Here is a 27,379-nt window from a genome sequence, read left to right on the forward strand (position 1 = left end):
CGAGGGGCACATTTCTATTATTGCACTTCTACACCGAATCATAAGTTATTACATGCCCACGTGGGTTGTGAGGTCTGCAAACTCAGCCTCTACCTCTGCGTTAAAATCAAATCAGCGTTTTCTGTATTGAACTGTAAACCGGAGTCAGAGAAGCGCAAAGGCACAGGAGCAGTGAGGTAGCAAGGTTGTCCAATCAGTGAGCCGGCCCATGCGCTGAAGCGGAGAGGTAATGCGCATGCGCGATGCCCGTTTCCGATTGGCTGCGTGAAGGCGGGATCCTTGAGCTGCTGTGGCTGTAAGGTGTTGGCAGTTTGTAAGTCATTTTAAATGTTTTTTTAAAAAACTCCTCGGTACTTCTTAGATCGGGCGCGCAATTTCTGTCAGATTGTTGTCAGTGGGTCTGTAGAGCGGTAGGCTCGTGAGGCTGCGACAGCCGGTGAGCACGGGCGGGACAAAGTGGGGAATGGTGCTGGAGCAACCCTCTGTGGGGCAGGAAGGCTTTAGGAGCGATTGCGGTCGCCTCTTGCGCGTCCCCGAGTCACGTTCTGAAGGAGGGTCGCCTTGGCTGCTGGCCCAAGGGGTGGAGGCCCGGCGGCGGGGTGCTGAGGGTGGGCTTTTATGTGGAGACTCGGCGGAGGGGCGGTTCCGGGCAGCTGAGCCAGCGGGTGCCTGCAGGCTCCGGTGGCGTTTGGGTTTCTTTCTGATGCTGTGGAGCCGCTTTCCCAGGCCTAGAGGTGAAGGTTCGGCCAGCGCTTGGGAGGTGTCAGCGCAGCGAGCACCTTCCATAGGGCCACAGTCCACAGCTCAGGTCCCTCACCCCCTCCCTTTTTTAAACCCTGGAGGATTTTGTAGCAGGTGTAGTGAGGTCGCGAAGTCAAAGGAGCACGGAAGGCCTGAAATGAAATAATTATTACCAAATGTAGTTGGAAGTCAAAAAGCAGGATCAAAGCGTGTGTGTGTGTGTCTGTTGCTGGCTGTTGGCAGAGTTGTATTGTTTATATGCGTGCATCCTAGAGGTTTGATGGTTGCACACACTTACCCTTAAAAACCCAAAGGATCCCATGGAGTTTGGTCATAATCCTGTATGCAGAACTATATTCTTTTCTATCCCCCTACTTTAAGGTAGCTACTCTGATAGGACCTTATGTATTAAACCCTAATAATAATAATAATTATCATTTTAAAAATATTCTTTAAAAAATCTAATTCTTTCCTAATAATGATTATAATGGAAATATTACAGGTAACACTGAGTGCTACTGAGTCCAGCTTTGTTCTAAGTGCTTTAAGTATTTAATCCTCCCAACATGCCTGTGTTTAATTAAGGTATTATAGATAAAGAAACTGAGGCACAAAGAAATTAAGTAACTGTGTAAGTGCACATGCTAGGAAGTATCAGTCAATATTTATATTCAGGCATTTGCATTGAAAGCTTTGTTCTTGGGTATGGATGAGGAATGTTGGGGAAAAACACAGCTTTTGCTCCAAAGGGAAGAAGAGGTAGTTTTTTTCTGTGTGACCAAAGTCAGAGAACTGTTATAGTCTGAATTTAATCAATGCATGTTATAGGTTATAGATCATAGATTAGAAAATATAGGTTAGTGAAATATTAATTAGTAAGAATAATAGGATCATGAGACAAACGTTATAGAATTAGTGATGTTAAGAAACTCCAGTCTGCCCTAGTTATAAGTTAGAAGTAAGATAATCACTATAAGACATAGGATTTAAGTTCTTAATAATAAGATTTAGACAATGTAAGGTGATAAGTGGAAGCTCATGAGTCTAATATAGTTACAGGTGGTTACAGATAAATATAGAGATGGACATAGGTTACTAGAACAGTAGTTAAGTATAAGAAATAGCTATAGACAAGTAAGTATAGCCATAGTGACTCCATCTTTATGGTTCCCATCTTTATGGTTCCCGTCTTTATGGTTCCCATGTGAAATTGTTACATAAGTTGTTTTAATGTTAAAAATTCAAATTGTCTTTCTGTACTTTGTGTACCCACAAATGAGCATGTAAAATTAAGATATGGTTGTCTGTTTCTTCTCTACTAATGACATTGTTGTAGGACAGATGAGGCACTGAAGATAGCAGGAAACAGTTTTATTTGGCTGCAGCCAGGCTCAGAGGGCACGACTTTTGCTGCAATCAATCAATCTCCTGAACCCCAAGTTTAGGTAGTTTGAGAATTTTATACCCAGCATGTAAGGGGAGGGGCTCAGAAGTTCACATAAAAGCAGCTTTTTCTTTCACTGTTTTGGGCAAATTAACCCTTCAAGGACAACACCTGAGAAGGTGAGAGCTTTTTCTCCCTTCTTTCCTCCCCCTGCCAGCTGTTACCATGGAGCCCAATTGGTAACTTCTCTTATCTTAGGAATGTAGACATCTCTGTGAAGCTCCAGCTCAAGGCCAGAGGCCTTGTTTACACATTTCTACAAACTACTATATTGGATAAATGTTTGTGAAAAACTAGTAAAGGGGTGTCCAGCACCTGGAGTGCTGATTTCTCTTCCAGGCTAGCGTCCAAGTAAAATAGGGCAACACGAAAATAGGAAGTTTATCTACATTGAACTCTTTTGTAGAGACTCTTGCTGACAGTCCTAAAATCAGCCATGGTGAAGATTTCTGGAGAAGCCCAGTTAAGATCTGTAGAGAAAAGGGTACTACTACAGCATAATCAACCCCTGTATTCCGGTTGCTTGCTGTTTGTAAATTTTGAAAAATTCCATAGGGTGTGGTCTTCTGCCATGTCTACTTTGGTCTGGTCGCAAACAATTTGGGGCTATTCTTTCAGAGAGCCACTTGGACTCTTGTTAGACACAGCCCCAGACCAGGAATAATTGGCAAAATAGGTAAAATAAATTTTTTAAATTTATTTCAAATTTGGACTTAGTGTGTTTTCTGAATGGTCACCATCACAACAGAAGAAATTTATGTTACCCTGAATTGCGTGCTTCACTGAAGAAGAGTTTATAGTCACAGAACAAAAGAAAGTAATAAGTCAGTGCATTTACTAAATACATTGATGAAACATCAGGTGGGCAAAAGTAGAGGTAGGGGAATCTCTTATAGGTTTTAGATGTTATAACTTTTTTTTTTAAACTGGGGATTGAACCGAGGGGTATATAACTACTGTGCCACATCCCCAGCCCTTTTAAAAAATATTTTATTTTGAGATAGGGTCTCATTACATTGCTAAAACTGGCTTTGAACTTTGGCTTCAGCCTCCTGAGCTGCTGGGGTTATAAGCATGTGCCAACATCCCTGGCTGTTATAACATTCTTCACTTTAGTATTGGTAGTGTTGGGAAAACATATAACGGCAGCCACATCCCAAAAACCCCCACATGGCGCCTGAGGAGCTTCTCTTCCTGTCTCTCCCTTTCCTGGCGGCGCCAATTCTCCTGCCAGCGCCAATATTCAAATCCCGCTGGATGATTTCCTCCCCTGTCATTCTTCCGTTTCTGAGGGACCACTCACCAAGTGTGACCTTATCTGGTTTACTGACGGTAGTTCCTTTAGGCAGGACGGCACTCATTACTCTGGGTACGCCACTGAGATTATAGAGGCCAAAGCTCTCCCTTCAGGAACTACCAACCAGTAGGCTGAACTTGTAGCAGCCACTCGTGCCTGCCTCCTAGCACGGGGCAAATCCCTCACCCTTTACACTGACTCAAAATATGTCTTCCATATTCTATTATCCCACGCTGCAATATGGAAGGAGCGAGGCCTACTTACCACTAAAGGTAATGCCATCACTAATTCGGGTCTTATAACCGATTTGATAGAGGCCTCCCACTTCCCCACCGAGTTGGGAATTATCCAATGTAGGTCCCATCAGAAGGATGGCTCTCATATCACTGAGGGCAACACCAAAGCTGACCAGGCGGCACGGATGGCTGCTACCACTTCCAATTATGACCTCCCTGGGAGACATATAATAGCCACTTTAGACTGTCCATCTGAAGCCCCTACTTCTTCCAGTAACAACAAGGATCTTTTCAAGCTCCTCCATACTCTATTCCATTCCAATTCTCAGTCTTTGACCCTCTTTTTACAGAGCTTCTTCTCCCTCACCCCCTCTGACAAAGCCATGCTACAGAATATAGCCTCTAATTGTCAGATCTGTCAGCGGACCAACCCTCATACTCCTTTAAGGCCTAAACTGTTTCCCTCCTACCAAGCCCGGGGACACATTCCTGCTGCTGACTGGCAGGTAGACTTCACCAACATGCCTGCAGTATGGCGCACTAAATACCTCCTTGCTTTGTGGACACTTTCTCTGGTTGGGTTGAGGCATTTCCCACTTCCAATAAGAAGGCTTCCACTGTAGCTTCAATCTTACTGACAGACATCATCCTTAGGTTTGGTATGCCCACTTCCCTACAATCCGACAATGGCCCTGAGTTTATTTCCAGGATCACACAAAAGGTCTCTCAAGCCCTCTCCTTCAAGTGGCATTTCCACTGTCCATATCGCCCCCAGGCTTCAGGGAAAGTGGAAAGGGTAAATCGGACTCTGAAGGAAGTCCTTACCAAATTGACAATGGAATTAAACTTAGACTGGGTCAAACTCCTTCCCTTGGCTTTGCTTCGAATCAGAGCTCTCCCTAAAAAACCATCTTTACTGTCTCCCTTTGAGATAATGTATGGAAGACCTCTTATACCACCTGGGTTGGTCGTTTCACAAGGACCTCTCACACGAGATTTGTCTTTGCCTGTCTTGTTTCATATCCGCTCGGAACTCTGGAAATATCAGGACTGGCTTCTTCCGGACCCAGACTCCTCTCCAAATACTCCTCCCTTAACACCTGGGAGTTTAGTCTGTTATAACACCCCAGAGAAGAAACGGCCTCTTGCCTCAAAATGGGAAGGCCCCTATCCTGTCGTTCTCTGTACCCCCACCGCCGCCAAACTTTCCTTACCAAGCAACCGTCTCATCTCCTGGATTCACATTTCTAGGTTAAAGCCGTATCACCAGGAGGCCGCCCCACCTGCTGACGACAGGACAACCCCAGAGGAACTTCAAGAGTCACCTCCTAGACCTCCCCTTTACTCCTGCTCTTCACATCCCAACTATCCTCTAAAGCTTCGCCTGTCCCGCATAACCGCCCATACTCCACCATGACTCTCACTCTTCTAATTGGTATTTTCGCTGTCATCACCCTTCTCCTGGGGACATCATCGTCCTCCTCTTATACTTGGAGATTCAAAGTTAGAGAGACATATGTCCAAGGTAGCACTCGTTACACTCGCCTAGTTTCTTCGGTTGATTGCGCCCCTGCAAGATGTAATGCATCTATCTTCCTTCCCCTCTCCTCCCAGAATTCTGAACTTTTAAAAACAGCCACTAGGCCTTACCTTTGCTTCTTATATGATCAGACACAGGATTACTGCAAATGGTGGCCCGAAACCTATGGTGGGTGCCCCTACTGGTCATGCAACATTCATAACCCACGTGCATGCATTGGGGATTCCTGCGTTGGAAATTTCAGATCGATCTCGGGGGGCTATCAATTGGCTATCACTGACCCCAACCATTCGCGCCGGACCTCTAGGGTAAATGCTTCCTTCTACTGTGACATATCCTCTTCCACCCCCTATGGCTCCATCTCCATTTCCCGGGAGCTTTAACCCTCCCAGCCCTCAGTAGCTATAATCTCTACTGACATAAAGCATTCCGAAGAGCAGTTGTTAGGCTCGATACAGGATCCATTTGATCCTAATACCGGGAGTTCACCACAGTATTCATGGCTACGACTACTTGCCGAGACTGTAACCTTCTTAAATCAAACCCTCCCCGCCATTGCACCAACTCATTGCTACTTATGCGCCTCTCTGACTCGACCTTTGCTTGCAGCGGTTCCCTTAAACTTCTCGGCTTCTGACCTCTCAAATTTCTCCACTCCATCTGCCCGCCATTCTCTCCGGACCCTTTCACCTGACGCTCCATTATGGGAGCCCGAGGAGTCTAACCATACTGTGATTCCCCGGCGCTGCCTCTTGGGCTTGGGTGTCTCCCAGTCAGAGTTTTGCCACTCTAACATCACCTTTAACTTCACCCTCTATGCACCACTTGGCTCATTCTTCTGGTGTAATGGTTCTTTCACCACTATCTTATCCACCAATACCTCTGCCCCATGTATACTGGTGACGCTTGTCCCGCAATTGACTCTCTATACACCTGCTGAAGTACAGGCCCTCTTGTCTTCCCCTGTGCGAAGTAGGCGGGCTGCTTTCCTTCCAGTAATGGTGGGTCTCTCACTGGTTTCATCTGCGGCGGGAGCAGAAATTTCTGATGGAGCTCTAGGACACTCCTTATGGGCTGTACAGGACTTGAATTCTAAACTTGAACAAGTGCTCACTTCTACGGCAGAATCTCTAGCATCTTTACAAAGGCAGGTCACATCCTTGGCTCAAGTTACTCTTCAAAACCGACAAGCTATGGACTTACGGTCGAAAAAGGTGAAACCTGCCTCTTCTTGAGGGAAGAATGCTGTTACTACATCAATGAATCAGGCCTTGTGGAAACTAATGTAGTCAAGCTCACCGACCAGGCTACCTCTTTGAAAAATCCACCAAACCAAAACCCAATTGCTACCTTCTTTTTAGCCAACTTCCAATCATGGCTGTTGCCTCTTTTAGGGCCCATATGTCTCCTTTTTCTGATGTGTCTGTTCCTGCCCTGTCTGCTTCGCTTCCTACAGGGCCAATTACGGAAGATCTCTAACCAAACTTTCAACCAGCTTCTGCTTAGGCACTATCAGCCTCTGATGACCGATGAACCCCCAACATCTTCAAGAGAACAGCTCACTCAGTGCTGAAGCTTACTACCAGGCACGATTTAATGCAACGGACATCAGACAGCGGGAGACAACAAGCCCGGAGAAACTCTTAATCTGCCATCCTGGATTCTTGAGCCTTTATGTCCTTTTAAGCCTCCTCATGGCCCTTGGCCTCTTCTCTGTCAGTCCCCCAACATGGAACTTCTGCCCAAAACTGACCTTTTAATTTTTATCTTCATCCTGCTTTTGTTCGCTCTGATCTTCTTCAGGTGCTAGTGATGCCATGTCAAGGCGACGCTTCCAATATTTCCTAGAGTCTCTGTTACAGGACCAATGGCTGATACCGACAATCTCTTCCATCCAGGACTGGTTCGATGCCATTGACGACTTGTGGCTTCAGGGAACTTTCCTAGACTTCACCCCTACAGAAGTAGCTGTCTATAGCCACTGGGTTTCATTTCTGGCTGCCATGATATCCCCAGACCTGCCCCCCCTAACATTCCTCCACTTCCTTTTCTAGGCCCCACGCCACCCCCACACAGCAGGAAGCAGCCAGATCTGACCAACGACACCCCAATTCCTAAGAAAACAAAAAGGGAGGAATGTTGGGAAAACATAATGGCAGCCACACCCCAAAAACCCCAACATGGCGCCTGAAGAGCTTCTCTTCCTGTCTCTCCCTTTCCCACCGGCGCCAATTCTCCCACCGGCGCCAATATTCAAATCCTGCTGGCGGGAAACCTTAACCCCAATAAGAACTAACTTCTTGGGCTCCGGAACGGACATCTGGAAGAACTTACCAATAAACAGGTGACCCGTCATTTACCTAAGCCCTGCCGCCTCTCCTTAGATCTATATAAGCCCACAGCCTTTTGTAATAAAGCGGAACCTCTCCGGTGACTTGTGTCGTGTGGTGTCTTTCATTCGTAGTGCGGTGTCTTTCAGGTAGAAGCTAGACATCTGCTAAGCTTAATGATAAATCCCAAGAGTTTTACATAGTAGTCATGAGAATGTTCGGTCATACATAGAAACTGATGGTCAATGGCCATTAGAAGGGATTAAAGCTGGGTGCAATGGCTCATACCTGTAATCCCAGCTACTCAGGAGGCTGCTTCAGGAGGATCACAAGTTCCAGGCCAGACTGGGCAATTTAGCCAGACCCTGTCTCAAAATAAATAGAAAAGAGTTGGGGTGTAGCTTAGGGGTAGAGTTCCTCAGGGTTCATTTCCCAGTAAGAGAACAGTAACAGCAACAACCACCAGAAAGAGACTAAGATAATTTTGGATCTCAGTCTGTAACATTTTGTCTTTTCACAATGTTCTAGTCAGCCAGATAGTCTGTAGGAGCTTTAATATTCCATTTCTGTTCACTGGGGGCATGGTGTGGGGGCTGTGTTCTTAATTCCTTCAGTTTAGTGTCAAGTAATTAAGATTGAACAGGTAAGTGTAGTATCACAGCCAGGTTTCCTGGCACATGTCAGAAATCCAGCTGTTTTATGGGCTGGGGCAGGAGATTCACAAGTTGGAGGCCAGCCTCAGCAACTCTGTCTCAAAAACTAAAAAGGGCTGGGGATATAGCTCAGTGGTAAAGCACTCCTAGGTTCAGTTCCCCTATCCTACCTGCCCCAAAAGAAGTTGTAGCCCTTCCTGCCTGGGAAGAGTCTGAACAATTAATTTAAAAAGCACTTAAGGGTGCTGAAGTATTTTGGGTGATGGACTGATTTCCATAGTTTACTTCTAAATGCAATAACAAATTATATAACTTTATGGATGCCCAAGGATTATACATAAATAGGAAGAGTTAGGTAGGATTTTTGCCAGAGCAGGCCACCTGGCTTCAGATTCTGTATTTTTTTTTTAAATCTCCAGGGCTGGGGATTGAACTCAAGGCTGCATTCATGCTAGACAGCATGAATGCAAGGGTCGCCCTGGCTGCTGGCCCAGGCCGGAGGTGGGGTGGTGAGGAGATTCACCGGAGAGAGGGGCGGTTTCAGCAGAGCCAGCCTGTTGCCTGCAGGCTCTGGTGGCGTTTGGGTTTCTTTCCGACCCTGCCCAGGAATCTGTTTTCCTGACCATTGCTATGTGCTGTTTCTTATAAGCCTACATTCTCAAATCAGAAATCACATATTAGATGTAGAATTGTGTAGGGTAGTGATTCTTAGATTTAATGTTGAAAGACATTTTAGCGTTTAGTCCAGTTTTTTATTCACAGATGAGGAATGTGAGATTTTAAATAGCTTCCTCCATTGTTAAGCATCCCTAAATCATATCTGAACTGTACTGGGTTTCCTTCATTTCGGTTGTTGGTATTTCTAGTTCATATAGTTTTCTGATGTTTCTTTTAAAAAGGTGCCAATCAACAATTTCACAGCATTACAGGGGAGTCTGACTAATGTAGAGAATGGATCTATTACATTTCATCATTCATTCATTCATGTATGTATGTGTGTGTATATATATATATATATATATGTATATATATATATATATATATATATATATATATATATATATATATTCACAGTGAAGTTTTATTTAGCCATAAAGAATGATATTATGTCATTTACTGGAAAATGGATGGAACTTGAGAACATTATGTTAAGTAAAACAAGCCAAACTCAGGTCAAGAATTGGATCTTTACTCTCTTGTGGAAGCTAGAAAAGAAAAAGGAAAAGGGGCTGATCTCATGATGAAATTAGAAGAGAGATCAGTAGATGGGAGGGATGAGGGGAAGAAAAGAGGAAAAACTCAGGAATGATATTTGCCAAATGATATTGTTATATTGGGTGCATGTATAACTATGTAACAATGAATCCCACCATTACTATAACTATAATGGCTAAAATATAAAGATGAAAGCTGTGCCTGCACCTGTCCAAACACATTGCCAGGGCACCTGGCCTTGCCTTTGCTGCCTTGCCTACCTGTTCTGCTCATCTACCACAGGCACTCAGTTGGCTTTAATGTCATCTAGAATGTTAGTTTACTAGTAGACTCATGATTGTCTTATTTCAATTGAGAAATAGTTAACTCAGAGCTGTAAGTTCTTATCTGAACTTTCTCATTTTACTTGAAAATTAAGTAGCTGTATAAATGCAGTGTCTAACATTTACTCATTTTGTTGCAGTTAGCTTGTGTCATTTTCAAATTTGTATCATGCTTGGTGTGTGGTTTCTTTTAGGTGCTGCTTTTATGTGGTCCCAAAACATTGGTTCCTTAATTTGCTCTAAGATTGTGCTAATGGGCATCTGTTTTCTCCTTGAATAAGAAACTGCAGAAAGTGACTTCCATTCTAATCCCTTAAACTCTATAAAGACATATTTACTTTATATATGTTGTTATATATATTACATATATATATATACTTTATATATTAATCTGCATATGACATATATAAAGAAATATTTCATCATTTTGACATTGCTGAAATTGGGAAATGTTTAATCATCAATATCTGGCTGCATTTTTTTCTTGGATACAAAAAATATTGGTACTGCTTACAGTTGATGGCATTTTAGATTTAATGAAATATGATAATTAAAAATCTAATAGTACTTTAGTACAGAGGTAACATTTTCATTGTAGAAAATTTGAAATATAAAAAAATAAGAATTCAGAAGAAAATAAAAATTACTGGTTATTCTAACACCCAGAGATAATGTTGTAGCATGTAGTTTTCTAATCTTTTTGAAAGATTGTATATTATAATATGTATATCTAATTTATATATATTATATTATTTTATAGTATAATTTGCATTGTATAGTTAGGTGTACACTTTTTTTTTTCTTTTTGCAGCACTGGGGATTGAATCCAGGGCCTTGTGTATGCTAGGCAAGTGCTTTACAACTAAGCTGTACCCCAGCTCTAGTTAGGTATACTGTCTTCTGAATTTCTATATACAGTTGCTTACATATCCCTGTAACCATGCTACAGTTTGATATAGATTATCACTTAAGAAAGTTCTCTTATGCTCCTTTGTTTTTAAGTCTGTTTCTTTTTACTCTTTTTTCCTTTTTAAAAAGTTGTAATGAGAATGAGCATGTTTTGTGGCCATTTTGTATTTGGTATGCCAAAAACATTTTTCATGTCATTAAACATTCTTCTAAAGTGTGATTCTACTCCCTCCACAAATTAATGGCTATATAATTGTCTATATAGCAATGAATACCTTTTATGTTTGGTAGTGATGAATGGAATACAGGTTGAATATCCCTTATCTGAAATGCTTGGGATCAGAAGTATTTTATATTTCAGATTTTGGAACATTTGCATATACATAATAAGATAGCTTGGGGATGAGACAAGTCTTAACATGAAATTCTCTGATTTTCATTTACACCATAGATAGCCTGAAAGTAATGTTATATAATTTTTAAATTTTTTAAAATTAATTAATTTTTTAAAATTTTTTTGATTTTTATAAAAACACACCTGTGTTTTGACCATGTCCTGCCTTAAGAGATCAGCTATGGAATTTTCACAATGGTAGTTCTCAAAGTTTCAGATTTTGGAGAATTTTGGATTCATATTTTTGGATTAGGAATAATTAACCTGTATAATTGTATATATTGTGAAAAGTGCTTGTGTGGTACACACATTAGAGGTTTCTTTTATCCATATTTGAGAGAGGAAGAATACTCATAGGAAAGAGTTATAAAAGATAAAGTAGAATTGCTGGGCATGATGGCACACGTCTATAATCCAGTGATTTGGGAGGCTAAGGCAGAAGGATCACAAATTCAAAACCAGCCTCAGCAACTTAAGAGCCCCAAGCAATTTATAGACCCCTGTCTCAAAAAACAAAAACAAAAACAATAAAAAGAGGGCTGGGGTTGTGGCTCATTGGTAGAGCGCTTGCCTAGCATGTGTGAGGCCCTGGGTTTGATTCTCATCACTGCATATAAATAAATAAAATAAAGGTTCATTGACAACTAAAAAATATTAAGAGAAAAAAAAAATAAAAAGAGTTGGGAATGTGGCTTAGTGGTTAAGTTCCCTGGGTTCAATCCCTGGTACAGAATCAAAAAGCAAACACCCCCTTCCCCATCCCCAAGGTGGAATAAATCTGGCAAAGTAAAATGGGAAAAAGTATTTCCAATACCATGGAGTGGAAAGTTTGTTCAAAGGTCTAGAGGAAAAGAGAGCATGACTAGCTTTACCTGCAATAATAACTCAAGGTTTTAGTAGTATATGAATAGAGTGTATTTTACTATGTGGGTGGGTGTACCATAATTTATCTAGTACATTGTTATTGACATAGATTTCCCTTTTTTCCTGTTATAAGTAATACTAGCATGATTATCCTTATACATAATTCTGTGAATATAATTTTTATTTTTTTAATTTGGGTTTGGGGATTGAACCCAGAGACGTTCTACTGCTGAGCTATACCATAGACATTTTTCATTTTTATTTTTAGAGAGGGTCTTGCTTAATTGCTGTGGCCAGTTGGTGGTATGGTCCACTGTGCCTGGCTTGAATGTATTTTTGATATTTTCTCAAGGTAAATTGCCAGAAGTAGACTTTCTGGGTTGAACAAATAATTTTGGTAGATATGGCTTATTTTGTTTAGTGTTTTACAAAATTGGGGCGAATCAGAGTGCTGCTGTCTTTACAAAAACATGATATATGTATGTGATGTCCTTGTCTTCTAACTGTTTTCCCTATCTAGTCCTAGTGGAAATAGAATTGAACAAAAGTCAGAAAACCAAGCACACACAATTTATATGTATGTGTGTATTTGAATTTATTTTGGTACTAGGGACCAAACCAAGGGCCCCTGAGCTGCATCCCCAGTCCTTTATATTTTATTATTTTATTTTGAGACAGTCTTGTTAAGTTGCTGAGGCTGGTGTTAAACTTGAGATCCTCCTGCCTCAGCCTCTGGAGTCACTGAATTATTGGCATGTGCTACCATCTTGATTTGCATTTTCAAAAATCCTATTATTTTAAAGGAAATAGGGTAACTTATGAATTATAAATGTCTTGCTAGGATTTTATTCATTCATTAAAAAATATTTGTTAATGACTGCAGATGTCTGGCATTGTGGTTCATTCTGCTTTTTAATTTTATTTTTTTCTTGGTACCAGGGATTGAACCCAGGGTCACTTAACCACTGAGCTGCATCCCCACACCTTTTTATTTTTTCATTTTGAGACAGGGTCTCCCTTAGTAGCTGAGGCTGGCTTTGAATTTACCTTCTTCCTACCTCAGCCTCATGGGTTCCTGGGATCACAGGCATGTGCCATCATGCCTGGCTTGTGCAGCTTTTTTAGAATGGTGAAGAAAACAGTTGTTTTTTTTTTTAAATTTTTTATTGTTGGTTGTTCAAAACATTACATAGTTCTTGATATATCATATTTCACACTTTGATTCAAGTGGGTTATGAACTCCCATTTTTACCCCGTATACAGATTGCAGAATCACATCAGTTACACATCCATTGATTTACGTGTTGCCATACTAGTGTCTGTTGTATTCTGCTGCCTTTCCTATCCTCTACTATCCCCCCCTCCCCTCCCAGAAAACAGTTATGATCACCACCCTCATGTGGTTTAAGCTAGGTGCTTTATACATATATATATATATATATATATATATATATATATATATATATGTACGAAGTATATGTATATATGTGTGAATAATTGTGTTAAGTTTTGAAATTTTTATTAATCTGTTGTATTATCCAAATGGGAGTCATATATGCTCAAGTTCACATGTTTCATGTTAATCTTTGAATTTTTTTTAATAGCCCTTTACAATGAAAACTAAAATCTTACTAGCTGGTGAACTTATTTTCTAAGTCTTAGTACAGGTTTGTTCATGTACGTTTTATAATATATCATTACTGTAATGATGAGCTATTTTTATATTTGGAGGTGATTGTAATCAGACTTGGACCATTTTGTTTTGGTATTTTTCAGGTCAGTATTGCTGAAAATGAGACGATCTGCAGCACCGAGTCAGTTGCAGGGTGATTCCTTGAAAAAACCAAAATTCATACCACCAGGAAGAAGTAATCCAAGTTTGAATACAGAGATTACAGAACTAAATCCAGATATAAGATTATTTGAGGTAAAATAAAATCATAGAAAATTATACAATCATAGAGAATTTAGAGAAGACTGTGCTTTTTTTTTTTTTGATACCAGCAATTTAACCCAAGGATGCTTAACCACTGAGCCATATCCCCAGCCCATTTTATTTTTTCATTTTGAGATGGTCTTGCTAAGTTGCTTAGGACCTTGCTAAATTGCTGAGGCTGGCTTTGAACTTTTGATCCTGCTGCCTGAGCCTTCCTAGTTGCTGAGATGACAGGCATACGCCACCACGCCTGTCAAGAATGTGTTTTTTATAAATATAATTTAAATACTTACAAGTACTTAATTGCTTATAGAAATTTTCAGTGTAGCTGGGTGCATTAGTGCACATTTGTAATCCCAGTGGCTTGGAAGGCTGAGGCAGGAGAATTGTGAGTTCAAAGCCAGCCTCAACAACAGTGAGGTGCTAAGGAACCCTGTCTCTTAATCAAATACAAAATAGGGCTGAGTATGTGGCTCAGTAGTCGAGTGCCCCTGAGTTCAATCCTTGGTAGCCTCTGCCCCCCATTTTATTTTATTTTATATTTTTTTAGTGTTTCTGAAAAAGTTTTTCCAGAATCTTAGAAATAGTCTTTTAAATATATAATGTATGCACATTCATGGTGTGTGTGTGTGTGTGTGTGTGTGTGTTTGTGTATATGTTTTTTTTTTTTTTTCTCGTACCAGGGATTGAACCCAGGGGTGTTTATCCACTAAGCCACATTTCTTGCCCTTTTCCTTCTTTCTTTCTTCCTTTATTTATTTATTTATTTTTAATTTTGAGATAGAGGCTCACTAAGTTGCTGAGGCTGGCTTTGAACTTGCAATCCTCCTGCTTTAGCTTCCTGAGTTGCTAGGATTACAGGCGTATACAACCATGCCAGGCTATGTTATGTTTTAAAGGAATCACACAGTTGAATTTGTAAAATAAACTTGTGATAAACAGTAAATAAAAATCTCTTCAAGGGAAAGGGTAGAGATTCTTATAAAAATAAATAATTTTATCATTGTTCTTTTAAAGTTATTACATAGAGAAGTGAAAACTTGTTTAGATAAGGTGATTTTAAAGAGAAAAATACATAAATAATTTATATCACTCTAGCATTTACTTTAATTTTTATCTATTGTGAATAATGCTGTTATGAACATTGGCATATACATTTCTGTTTTTGGTCTCTGGGTTTAGTTCTTTTGGGTATATACCTAGGAATGGAATTGCTGGGTAATATGTAATTCTATGTCTATTTTTGTGAAGAAACACCAAACTGTTTTTCATAAATCCAGTACTATTTTACATCCTTATCCCAGTGTATAATGTTCCATTTTTTTCTATATCTTCAGAACATTTGTTATTTTCTATTTTCAGAAACTAAAAAAAAATTTAGCTGGCTTGGTACATATGAAGTGGTGTTTCATTGTGCTTCTAATCTCCATTTCTCTAATTACTAATGGTGCTGTAATTAGATAATTTTCTTCATGAGATATTGACCATTTGTATATCTTCTTTGCGGAAATGTCTGTTTAAGTCCTTTGGTTTTTAATGGGTTGTCTTTGTTATTGGAAAGAATACTAATTTTTTTTATTAAAAAAAATTTTTTGTAGTTGTAGATGGGCAGAATGCCTTTATTTTATTTGTTTATTTTTATGTGGTGCTAAGGATCTAACCCAGTGCCTCATACATGCTAGACAAGCGCTCTGCCACAGAGCTACAGCCTCAGCCCCAAAAAGCATATCAATTTTTGACTTTTTTTTTTTTTTTTTTTTTTTTTGGTCTGCATGTATTTCTTTAATTCTACATTTAAAGAATTTCTATAGTCTTCCAAGTATACCGTTAGCACTTACAAAGTAAGAATTCTGGCATACTGTAAGAAGAAAACATAGGTTTTCATTTTTGAATAAAGCTTCTTCCTTTTTAAAAACAGCTTTATTTAGATATAATTTACATACCATACAGTCCACTTACTACAATTCAGTGTTTTTTTAGTATATTTACAGACTTGTGCAACCATCACATAATCAATTTTAGAATGTTTTCATCACTCTCAAAAGAAACCTCATGCATATTAACAGTCAATCCCCAATTTTCTACAAACATTCCAGTCTTGGCATGGCTGATCTACTTTATCCAGATTTACCTCTTACAGACATTTCATATTAAGGGACTCATACAACATGTGTCCTTTTGTGACTTGCTTTCTTCTCTTAGGATAGTATCTTTAAGGCTCATCCATGTTGTAACTTGTGTTCGTAATTCATTTATTTTTATTGCCAAAATATCATTTTTTTCTTGCTCCTGTAACAAATTACTACAAATTTGTGGCTTAAAACAATACATGTGTATATTTTACAGCTGTGTAAGTCAGAAATGCAACACAGATTTTTATTGGGTTAAGGTCAAGGTGTTGGTTGGGCTGCATTCATGTCTGGGGGTTTTAGAGAAGAGTCTTCTTGCTAGCCTTTCCCAGCTTCTATAAGTCACTCAAACTCCTTGGCTCATGGCCTTCTTCTTTCATCTGCAGAGTCAGCAATCGAAGTTTGAATCTCCATATTGCTATCTCTCTGGTTCATTTGATTAGATTAGGTTTACCTGAATAATCTAGGATGATGTCTTCATTTCATAGTTATTAATCATAGTTGTAGAGTCCCTTTGCCTCATAAGGTAACATTCATAGGTTCAGGGGGTTAGGGCAAGGATATCTTTCAGAGCTGTTATTCTGCCTGGAACACTGAATAAACCCTATTACCATTTTTTATGTATTTATTCATTAGATTAACAAGCATTTGAGTTGTTTCCACTTTGACTTTTTTGAATAATGCTCCTTAACATCTGTGGATAGATTTTTCTGAAGACATGTTTTTATTTCTCTTGAGTGCATTCCTAGGAGAATAGTTGCTAAATAATATGGTAATTTATGTTTAACCTCTAAATGAACTATCAGATCCTTTTCTAAGATAACTGGACCATTTACATTCCCATCATCAGTGCATGAGTGTTTCAGTTTTTGATTATAGCTATACTAGTGGGTAAAGTAGTATCTCATTATAGTTTTGTTTTGCATTTCCCTAATAGCTAATGTTGCATGTTTACAAGTGCTTATTGCCTGTTTGTGTATTTTTTTGGAGAATTGTCTATTCAGATCTTTTGTTCTGTCAAAGATAGGAATTATTTGCTTTTTATTATTGAGATAAAAGAGTTGTTTTTTTTTTTTTGTTTTTGTTTGTTTGTTTGTTTTAAAATCTATTCTAGATACAGGTCTTTTACCAAATCTATGATTTGCAAGTAGTTTTTCCTGTTCTGTTGCTTTACTTTCTTGATGGTCTCATTTGCAACACAAAAGTTTTTAATAATATTTTTGTGTGTGTGTGATACTGAGGACTTAGGTATTGAATATAAGGCCTGTACAAGCAAAGCAAGTACTGAGCTACATCCCCAGTCCTTTTTAATTTTTTAAATTTTGAGACAGGGTCTCCTAAGTTGCCCATGCTGGCCTTGAACTTCCTGCCTCATCCTCCCAAGTAACTGGGATTAGAGGCATGTGCCACCATGCCTGGCTAAAGTTTTTAATTTTGATGAAATCTGATTTACCTATATCACTATTAGTGATTGACTTTTGGTGTCATATATAAGAAATTCATGAATATTTTTGACTATTTTCTTTTAAGAGTTTTATAATTTTATTTCTTACATTTCAGTCTATGATCCATTTTGAGTTGATTTTTGAGTAAGATGTGAGGTGGTAGTCCAATTTTGTTCTTTTCATATGTGAATATCTATCCAGTTGTCTCAGGATTATTTGTTGAAAAGATTATTATTTCACCACTGAATTATCTTTTTTAAAAAATTTTAATATATATATATTTTAAAAAATTTTAATATATGTGTGTGTGTGTGTGTGTGTATAAGTTGTCCAGGCTGGACTTTAACATGTGATCCTCTAAATATATATATATTTAGTTGTAGATGGATACAGTATCTTTACTTTGTCTGTTCACCTGTATGTGGTGTTGAGGATTGAACCCAGTGCCTCACATGTGCGAGGAAAGTGCTCTACCACTAAGCTACAATCCCAGCTCCTTGAATTATCTTTTTTTTTAAAAATATTTTATTTTTTTTAGTTGTAGTTGGACACAATACCTTTATTTTATTTATTTATTTTTTATGTGGTGCTGAGACTCGAATCCAGGGCCTCATATGTGCTAGGTGAGTGCTCCACAGCTGAGCCATAACCCCAGCCCTTGAATTATCTTTTTTTAAAAAAATATTTTTAGTTGTAGATGGATATAATACCTTTGTTTTTTTATGTGGTGCTGAGGATTGAACCCAGTACCTCACACATGCTAGGCAAGTGCTCTACCACTGAGCTAAAACCCCATTATCCCATTGAATTATCTTGATACCCTTGTCTTAAAGTTTATTTTCTGATGTAGTTTATAAAAAGTAATTGAGACCAAAATACTGATTTACAATATTTCTCTTTTTAAGTACATCAGGAAACTTAATAGTTATTTTACTTTTTAAAACTAATAAAGCAGGCATTTTTAAAGTTATACAGGAATTTAAAGCAAGTTAACATGAAAAGCCTAAGTTAGACTTAGCAGTCAATTGTATCTTCTCTTTACTTTGTTTATTCCATTCTTAAATTTTTGTTCTTTGGTTATTTCTCATCCTGATTATTTGTTGTATTGGGGTTTGAACCCAGGGCCTAGTACATGTTAGGCAAGTGCTCTATCATGGAGCTACATTTCTAGCCTTTTTTTAAAAGTTTTATATTCAGATGTTCTCGCTAAGTTGTCCAGACTGGACTTTAACATGTGATCCTTTTGCCTTAGCCTCCCCAGTAGCTGGGATTACAGGCATGTGTCACCATGTCTGGCTATTTTATTTTATATTTTTAGTACCAGGGATTGAAGCCAGGGGCACTTAACCACTGAGTCATATTTTATTTTTAGATAACGTTTTGCTAAGTTGCTTAGGGTCTCACTGAGTTGCTGAGGCTGGCTTTGAACTCACAATCCTCCTGCTTCAGTCTCCTGAGCTGCTGGCATTACAGGTGTGCACCACTGTGCCTGGCTCTGTTTTTCAACAGATAGGTTCTCCCTGTTGCCCACGCTGGCCCCAAACTGGGCTGAAGTGAAAAGCCTCCTGAGTAGCTGGAATTAGGTGTATGTACCTAAACATGGCTATTTCTCAGAGATTGGCTAATATCATTACACTGAATTAACCTTTAGTAAGAAAGTATTGCTTTGGCTACAGACCTATAATTCTAGAGACTTGGGAGGCTGAGGTAGGAGGATCACAAGTTTGAGGCCAGCCTTGGCAAATTAGTGAGGCCCTAAGCATCTTTGACCCTGTTTCAAAAGAAAAAGGGCTGGGGGCATAGATCAGTGATAAAGTGTCCTTACGTTCAATTTCCAGTACAAAAAAAAAGGTTTGCTTTAGTAACTTTTAGAAGTTTTTACTGGATTGACCTGATAAATATAAAATCTGAGATAAATTGAACATCAAAATAAATATTGATTATAAATCATCAAATAATGTAGGAGTCTGAACCCATACTAATATTAATAAATAAATGAGTATAATTTATGGTCTGCTATTGTGATGCCTCACTTTTCTTGTTAAAGATTGCTTTAGCTATTCTGGGTCTCTTATTTTTCCAAATGATTTTCATGATTGCTTTTTCTATTTCTATGAAGAATGTCATTGGGATTTTAATAGGAATTGCGTTAAATCTGTATAACACTTTTGGTAGTATGGCCATTTTGACAATATTAATTTTTTCTATCCAGGATCATGAGAGATCTTTCCACCTTCAAAGATCTTCTTCAAATTCTTTCATTAGTATTCTAGAATTTTCATTGTTAAGGTCTTTCACCTTCTTTTGTTAGATTGATTCCCAAGTTTTTTTTTTTTTTTTGAAGCTATTGTGAATGGGATAGTTTTCCTAATTTCTCTCTCATTGGATTTATTGCCAATGTATAGGAACTGTTTTATGTGTGGGTGTTGATTTTATATCCTGATACTTTGCTAAATTCATTTATTAGTGCTAGAAGTTTTCTGGTGGAATTTTTTGGATCTTCTAGATATAGAATCATGTCTTTGGCAAATAGTGATAGTTTGAGTTCTTCCTTACCTACTTATCTTTAATTTCTTTCTTCTGTCTAATGACCCTGGCTAGAGTTTCAAGGACAGTGTTGTATAAAAGTGATGAAAGAGGGCATCCTTGTGTTGTTCCGATATTTGGAGGGAATGCTTTCAATTTTTCTCCATTTGGAATGATGCTGGCCTTGAGATTAGCATATAATGTTTTATGATTATATTCCTACCATCCCTAGTTTTTCTATTGTTTTGAACAAGAAGGGCTGCTGTATTTTGTCAAATGCTTTTTCTGCATCTATTGAGATGATCATATGATTCTTGTTTTAAGTCTGCTGATATGATGAATTGCGTTTATTGATTTCCGCATGTTGAACCAACCCTGCATCCCTGGGTGAACCCTACTCGATTGTGGTACACTTTTTACTGTGTTTTTGTATGTGATTTGCCAGAATTTTATTGAGAATTTTTGCATCTCTGTTAATCAGGGATATTAGTCTAAAGTTTTGTTTCCTTGATGTGTCTTTGTCTGGTTTTGGTATCAGGGTAATATTGGCCACATAGAATTGAGTTTGGAATGGTTTGCTCCTTTTCTATTTCATGGAACACTTTGAGGAGTATCGGTGTTAATTCTTCTTTGAAAGTCTTGTAGAACTTGGCTGAGAATCTGTCTGATCCTGAGCTTTTCTTGATTGGTAGGCATTTGATGGTATTTTCTATTTTATTACTTGAAATTGATCTGTTTAAATCGTGTATGCCCTCCTCATTCAGTTTGGGTAGATCATATGTCTCTAGAAATTTGTCAATGTCTTCAATATTTTCTATTTCATTGGAGTATAAATTTTCAAAATAGATTCTAATTATCTTCTGTAATTCAGACATGTCCATTGTGATATTTCCTTCTTCATTATGTATTTTAGTAATTTGAGTTTTCTCTCTTTTTCTCTTTGTTAGCATGGCTTAGGAGTTTTGTTTTGTCAATTTTTTCAGTTGTTTCAATTTTATTGATTTCAGTTCTGATTTTAATTATTTCCTGTCTTCTGCTTTTGGTGTTGATTTGTTGTTCTTTTTCTAGGGCTTTGAGATATAATCTTAGGTTTTTTATTTATTGACTTTTTTTCTTTTAATGTCTGAGTTCAATGCAATAAACTTTCCTCTTAGTTCTGCCTTGTGTCCCAGAGATTTTGATATGTTGTATCAGTGTTCTCATTTACCTCTAAGAATTTTTTTATTTCATCCTTGTTTCTTTTACTATCCATTCATCATTTAGTCTCCAATTTGTTACAGTAGGTTCTATTTTTTATTTTATTGTTGAGTTCTAATTTTATTCCATTGTTATCTGATAGAATGCAAGGTATTATCTCAGTTTTTTTTTAATTTATTAAGAGTTGCTTTGGTGGTACAATATACGATTCATTTTAGAGAAGGAGCCATGTGTTGCTGAGAAGAAAGTATATTTGTTCGTTGATGGATAGAATATTCTATGTATTTGTTAAGTCTAAATTATTGATTGTATTATGTAGTTCTGTAGTTTTTTTATTTAGTTTTTATTTGGAAAATCTGTCCAGTAGTGAGAGAGGTGTGTTAAAGTCACCCAGTATTATTGCGTTGTGGTCTATTTGATTCTTGAAAATGAGAAGGGTTTGTTTGATGTACATAGATGCTTCATTATTTGGGGCATAATATTTTCAATTGTTATGTCTTACTGATATATAATTCCTCATGTATTATGAAATGTCCTTCTTTGTCCCTTCTGATTAACTTTGGCTTGAAGTCCACTTTGTCTGAAATGAGGATGGAAACCACTGCTTGTTCACACAATCTGTAAGTGATATGTTTTTTTCCCCATCTTTTCACCTTCAGCTTGTGAATGTCTTTGCCCATGAGGTGAGTCTCTTAGAGACAGCATATTGTTGGGTCTTTTTAAAAAAATCCAATTTGCCAATCTATGTCTTTTGATTGATCAGTTTAGGCCATTAACATACAAGGTTATTATTATTGAGATGTGATTTGTATTCTCTGTCATTTTGATTTATTTCTGGTTTTTAATTTAACTTAGTTTCTCCTTTGGTTGACTATCCCTTTAGTGTAGATCCTCTCTTTGCTGGTTTTCACTTTTTTTTTTCCCCATCTCATCCTCATGGAATATTTTGTTGAAAATGTTCTGTAGTGCAGGTTTAAAGTTGTGAATTCTTCTAATTTTTGTTTATCACAGAAAGTTTTTATTTCATCTTCAAATCTGAAACTTAATTTTGCCGGATATAAAGTTCTTGGTTAGCAACCGTTTTCTTTCAGAGCTTGAGATATATTATTCTAGGACCTTCTAGCTTTGAGGGTCTGAATTGAGAAATCAGTTGAGATCTGAATTGGTTTTCCCCCATACGTAATTTGATATTTTTCTTTTATGGCCTTTAAAATTTTATCTTTATTCTATGTTAGTCATTCTCATTATAATGTGTCTAGGTGTGGGTCTGCTGTAATTTTGTACATTTGAGGTCCTGTAAGCCTCTTGTATTTGATTTTCCATTTTATTCTTTAGGTTTGGGAAATTTTGTAATATTTTATCATTGAAAAGATTGTGCTTTCCTTTGGTTTGTTTCCTCTGTTCCTTTATCTGTTCTGATAACTCTTAAATTTGCTCTTTTCATGGTATCCCACAATTCTTTGGTGTTCTGTTCAGGGTTTCTTAACATTTTCTCTATATGGTCATTTCTATTTTCAAGATTATATATTTTGTTTTCATTGCTTGTGGTTCTGTCTTCCAAGTGGTATAGTCTATTTGTGATGCTTTCTATTGAATTTATAATTAGGTTTATTGATTCCTTCATTTCTAGAATTTCTGCTTGTTTTTTTCCACAATCTCTCTTTATTGAAATGATCTTTCACTTCCTTTCTTTGATTTCACTCCTTATACTATCCTTTACTTTTCAGATCAGTTGAACTATGTACATTCTGAACTCCTTGGACATCTCTTCTACTATGTTGTTAGAAGAATCAGTTGTTGGAATATCTTGGTTTGTTTGGGGTGCTTTATTCCCTTGTTTTTTCATGTTGTTCGTGTGTTTTCCCATCTAGCAGAAATTCTACCCTGTTGACCTATAATGTCTCTGAAGGTTTCCAGCACCTCACCTTTAAAGGTGAGACCAATATCAACAGTACCCAGTGTAAACAATATATAGCCTTAAACCTTATAGCTCCCACTAAGGCATCCACTGCTTTCTCACAATAAACCAAAATGATAAGTTCAGTAGTCATCTACAGTATAAATAGAAAATTTGCTAAACTGTTTACAATTTCAAATGGTGGATGAGAGAACAGGAGTAGTGTAGTATGCAGTGTTTACAAGTGAGGAAGAGAGAAGCTAGAAGCTAAATTCATAGGAAGAGTGGAAGAGAACCGACTGAGATTGGCTGTTGGTTAGAGAAAAGGTGGAAAGAGAATCCAGGAAAACAGACAAGTGAAAGGAAGAATACAAACAAAGAAAAAAATTTAAAGATATGTAAGAGTACAACAAAACTGCAAAACACTATTTATATATCACCATCCTCCACACACTGAGGCATAAAAAACACCCTGTTCAAAATATGGTAGAGATGTTAGCAAATAGAAAAATAAAATAAATTTTGATGGAAAAATCAAACTCTTTCCACCAATCTGGGCTTCAAATACCCCAGGCTTGGCCCTGCTGTAGTCCCAAGATCTCAACACTATTGCACCTTGCAGAGAGACCACCAGGGACATGCTCACAAAAAGGAGTGACCCTGAGAAGCAGCAGCAAGACAGGGGCGACCAGCACTCCCAGCAGGAAGACCCCATGTGCACCCAAACCCACCAGAACTCCCCACATTGGACCTTCAGGTCCTGGCTGGAATCCCCAGACAGAGGCGGTTGTGGTGGCAAACCTGCTGGCACTCTGGAGCCCCCTGGGCCCTGGCTGGTGTCCCAAGGTGGATGCTGCCACATGCAACCAAGCCTGGAGTTTCCGTGGCAGCAGACCTCTGGGCAGTGATGGCAGCAGTAGTGGCAGGGGTTGGTGGCAGCAGGTGGTGGGTCAGCGGTAGCTATAGTGGGACAGTGGTAGCATCACCTAGGTGATCTCAGGGGCGGGGACAGCAGTGGTGTCGGCCACAATGGTATAGGGGACAGCGGTGTTGCGGGGGGCAGTGAGTTGGCTGCAGCTGCCTGGGTGTGGGCACCCAGAAAGAAGATCTCTTGGAGGCCTTGGGGTGGCAACAGCGTTATTAGTATCAGCAGCATTGGTGGTAACACTGTAGGTGGAAGTCACAATCTCAGAGAAAAGACCTCTGGGCATCAGGGGCAGCAGTCTCGGAGGTAGCAGAGAAAAGACCTGGGCACGGCCGCAGCATCTGCCCTCCCAAGGTATTTTGAAGAAAATTCCAGGAGTCTCTTTTAAGTACATTTTTAGTATATGTTTCTAATATGTAAGGGCTCTTTAAATCAAACCAACAGTGGACAGATTCTGGGAGCCAGCTATAATCTCACATCAGTTAGATTTGAATATCGGGGTATATAATTGCAAGAAAACCAAGCATTTGCTATTTTCACACCTAAAAATTAATTATATTTAAATGTTGATTTTAGTAATGAGAAATTTATCAGGAAAAAGAACATTTGACTATGTGAATGACGTTTTGATTTCTTTAAAAATTCTTCTGATATGTTTAAAATACACTGGAGTTATACCCATAGTTTTCATTCTGTCATGTCTTTCAGCTTTATTAACATAAATTTGCTTTAAAAATAACAGAAGAGGGCTGGATGCTGTGATACATACCTAAAATCCCAGTGGCTCCAGAGTCTGAGACGGGAGGATTGCAAGTTCAAAGCCAGCCTTAGCAATTTAGCGAGGCACTAAGCAAGTCAGTGAGACCCTGTCTCTAAATAAAATGCAAAAAAGGGCTGGGATGTGGCTTAGTGGTGAAGTACTCCTGGGTTCAATCCCTGGTACCAAAATAAATAAATAAATAAATAAAAATAATAGTAGAAGGGGGCTAGGGTTGTAGCTCAGTAGTAGAGCATTTCGCTTAGTATGTGTGAGGCGCTAGGTTTGATCCTCAGTACTACATAAAAATAAATAAATAAAATAAAGTTATTGTGTCTTTCTGCAATTAAAAACCAATAGAAATTGGATTTTAATTCTTAAATATCTGTTCTTGATGTAGGCAAACTGGTAGCTCATTTAAAATTAGGAGTCTATTATAAAAATATGGGAAGTTAGAATCAATTTCTGCTTAAAAAAAATATATATATATATATATTTGATTCTTTTAGGGTACAGCAAATAATGCATTTCTTCAGGCACAGAATGATTCTGGAGTATGTGGTTCAAATCTTTTGCCTACTAAAGGAAGAAGTAAGGAAATTAATGATGGAAATAATTACAGTGGGAAGTGGTGTTTTGAAGCATCTGCAGTGACGACATTAGATTCACCTCCTTTAGGTAAGAGTGAACTTTTTTGTTGATCAGGTTTGTACTTGATCAGTCTTATTACCATATTTAAATGATTATTCAAGAATGAATGTTATATTTGAAAACTGTTGATGTAATAATACTAGATTGTTGATAATTCAGATCTTCTGTTGTCATAACTTATCTTTAGTGATTATATTAATAGCCATGTAATTGAAGTCTTGTACTTTATGGTAGGTGTAGGTTTAATACTATTTTAAGGGAATTTATTGGTCAAATATGATCTTTTCTTCAAGTACCACAATTAATTGTGTTTAAATTTTTGATATAATTTTTTTTGTAATAAACATGTTAATGGTACTGGGGAGATGTACTTGAAATGAATAAATTTTCAATTTATTATAGTCTGAAGTAACTTCATATTAGTTGAATTTCAATTACCAAGGTATATAATTGCAGGAAAACCAAGCATTTAACATGTTTCATTCTGCCATTGTTGAATTGGATTAAAAGAGTGATTATGGTTCTTTTTGTATCTGTAAGAGATACTATTTTTCAGGTAACTAAAAAAAATATAATTAAGGTGGTTCACAGATGTTTATTCATCGTTTGAATGGACAGATTCTAGGAGTTGGCTTCATCTGTTGGGCTGTAGAATGGTAACTGCTGTCCTTATGATACCAGTGCAAATCAGTAAAGTATTTTAAACACTTAACCCTTTTGAAGGAGGTTCTTGAACTTTGTGATGATTAATAAATTTTACCCATGAATGGGTTCATTTCTTTTTGTAGCAGAAAGGAATTCTGTGTTTTCCTGATTGTCCAATAACCTGGTGTCATGTTTGTATTTCTTATGACTTCAAAAGCTGTAACTAGTGTCAGAATGAGATTGAGAAAGACTTTCGGAGTTGGAATTGATCTAGAAAGATATCTAGGGACAGCTCTGAGTTTATCAATTTAATTGCCACTCTTATTAATTTGCTTTCCCTTTTTTCTTTCTTACTTTTCTCCATTCCTCTTTTCTCTCCTCTGTCCTAGTTAGGTGAATATCCTATTTTCCCAGGCTTTTGTTCTGACTGTCAAACCTGAGAAAGAGAATGATTCATGTGTGTCTGCTTCTTTTCTAGGATGGTAGCTTATCACCAGAGAATGATGTTTAGACTCTGGAATATAATCTGTATTACTCATTTGGGCTCCCCCCCCCCCCACAATAGTTTCTCATTCTCTTCCCTGCTAAATGTGAGAAGGGAATTAAGAGTTAAGATAAATTGAAGAGAGAATTAATTTACTCAAGCCTTAATCCCTTAATCCTTCTCTGATTTAGTACATTCATTGGACTGGGGAAACTTTGCCAACCTCCTGATACTTTTCTGCCTCTTATTCAGAGAGAGGTTAAATAGGGTAAAAAAGCTCTGTGAGAAATGTTTTGTTCGTTATGGTAGATTGCTGGGGAGAAATATAATATATAGAAAAACATAGAGATGAGAGACACGTAGTATAAAGTACTCACCTTTTTACATCCTTTCTGTTCTAGATCTAATCTATTCTGATGTGAGGTGCAAGCTGGTATGTTCCAGTTAAGATATGCCCCCATTTCCCCACATCATCTTTTTAGTTTGAAAAATTTCCTACAATGGAGAAATTGAGAGAATAGGCCAGTTAACATCCTAAAATCAACAGTTTACTTTTATTTTGCATTATTTATACACTCTCTCCTTTTTTGTGTGTGGTGCTGGGGATCAAACACAGGGATCCTCACACATGCTGTACAAACATCCACCGCTGAGCTATACCATATCCAGCCCTTCTTTCTTTCTTTGTGCATATACTTTTTTCCCCTAAACTTTTTGAAAGTAAATTGTGTATTTTATGTTATTTTATCTCTACTTTAGCAGTATTTCTTAAAATAAATGTTTTCTCCTATATAATCATATATTATTTTATAATAATATTTGATATTTAATATTCAGTTTA

The 27,379-nt window shown here is 37.9% G+C and overlaps 2 protein-coding genes across 4 annotated transcripts in view; both read left to right on the forward strand.

Moving 5' to 3' along the window:
* The first annotated feature begins 254 nt into the window (after window positions 1–254).
* Rad54b (RAD54 homolog B) overlaps window positions 255–27,379 on the forward strand; it is a 104,041-nt gene continuing 76,916 nt past the window's right edge. For all 3 annotated transcript variants that reach the window (XM_027947862.2, XM_071602242.1, XM_071602241.1), the window contains exons 1-3: window positions 255–313; window positions 13,723–13,873; window positions 25,268–25,436. In XM_027947862.2, the coding sequence (XP_027803663.2) occupies window positions 13,739–13,873; window positions 25,268–25,436 (304 nt within the window). In that variant the 5' untranslated portion in view covers window positions 255–313; window positions 13,723–13,738. The remainder of the gene's footprint in view (window positions 314–13,722; window positions 13,874–25,267; window positions 25,437–27,379) is intronic.
* Window positions 5,132–6,493, forward strand: LOC114101727 (endogenous retrovirus group FC1 Env polyprotein-like). Its single transcript, XM_071602168.1, has 2 exons — window positions 5,132–5,566; window positions 5,651–6,493. Exons 1-2 carry the CDS (start codon window positions 5,132–5,134, stop codon window positions 6,491–6,493), a joined length of 1,278 nt encoding a protein of 425 aa, XP_071458269.1.

The sequence above is a fragment of the Marmota flaviventris genome, chromosome 15, assembly GCF_047511675.1.
Source record: "Marmota flaviventris isolate mMarFla1 chromosome 15, mMarFla1.hap1, whole genome shotgun sequence".
NCBI lineage: Eukaryota > Metazoa > Chordata > Mammalia > Rodentia > Sciuridae > Marmota > Marmota flaviventris.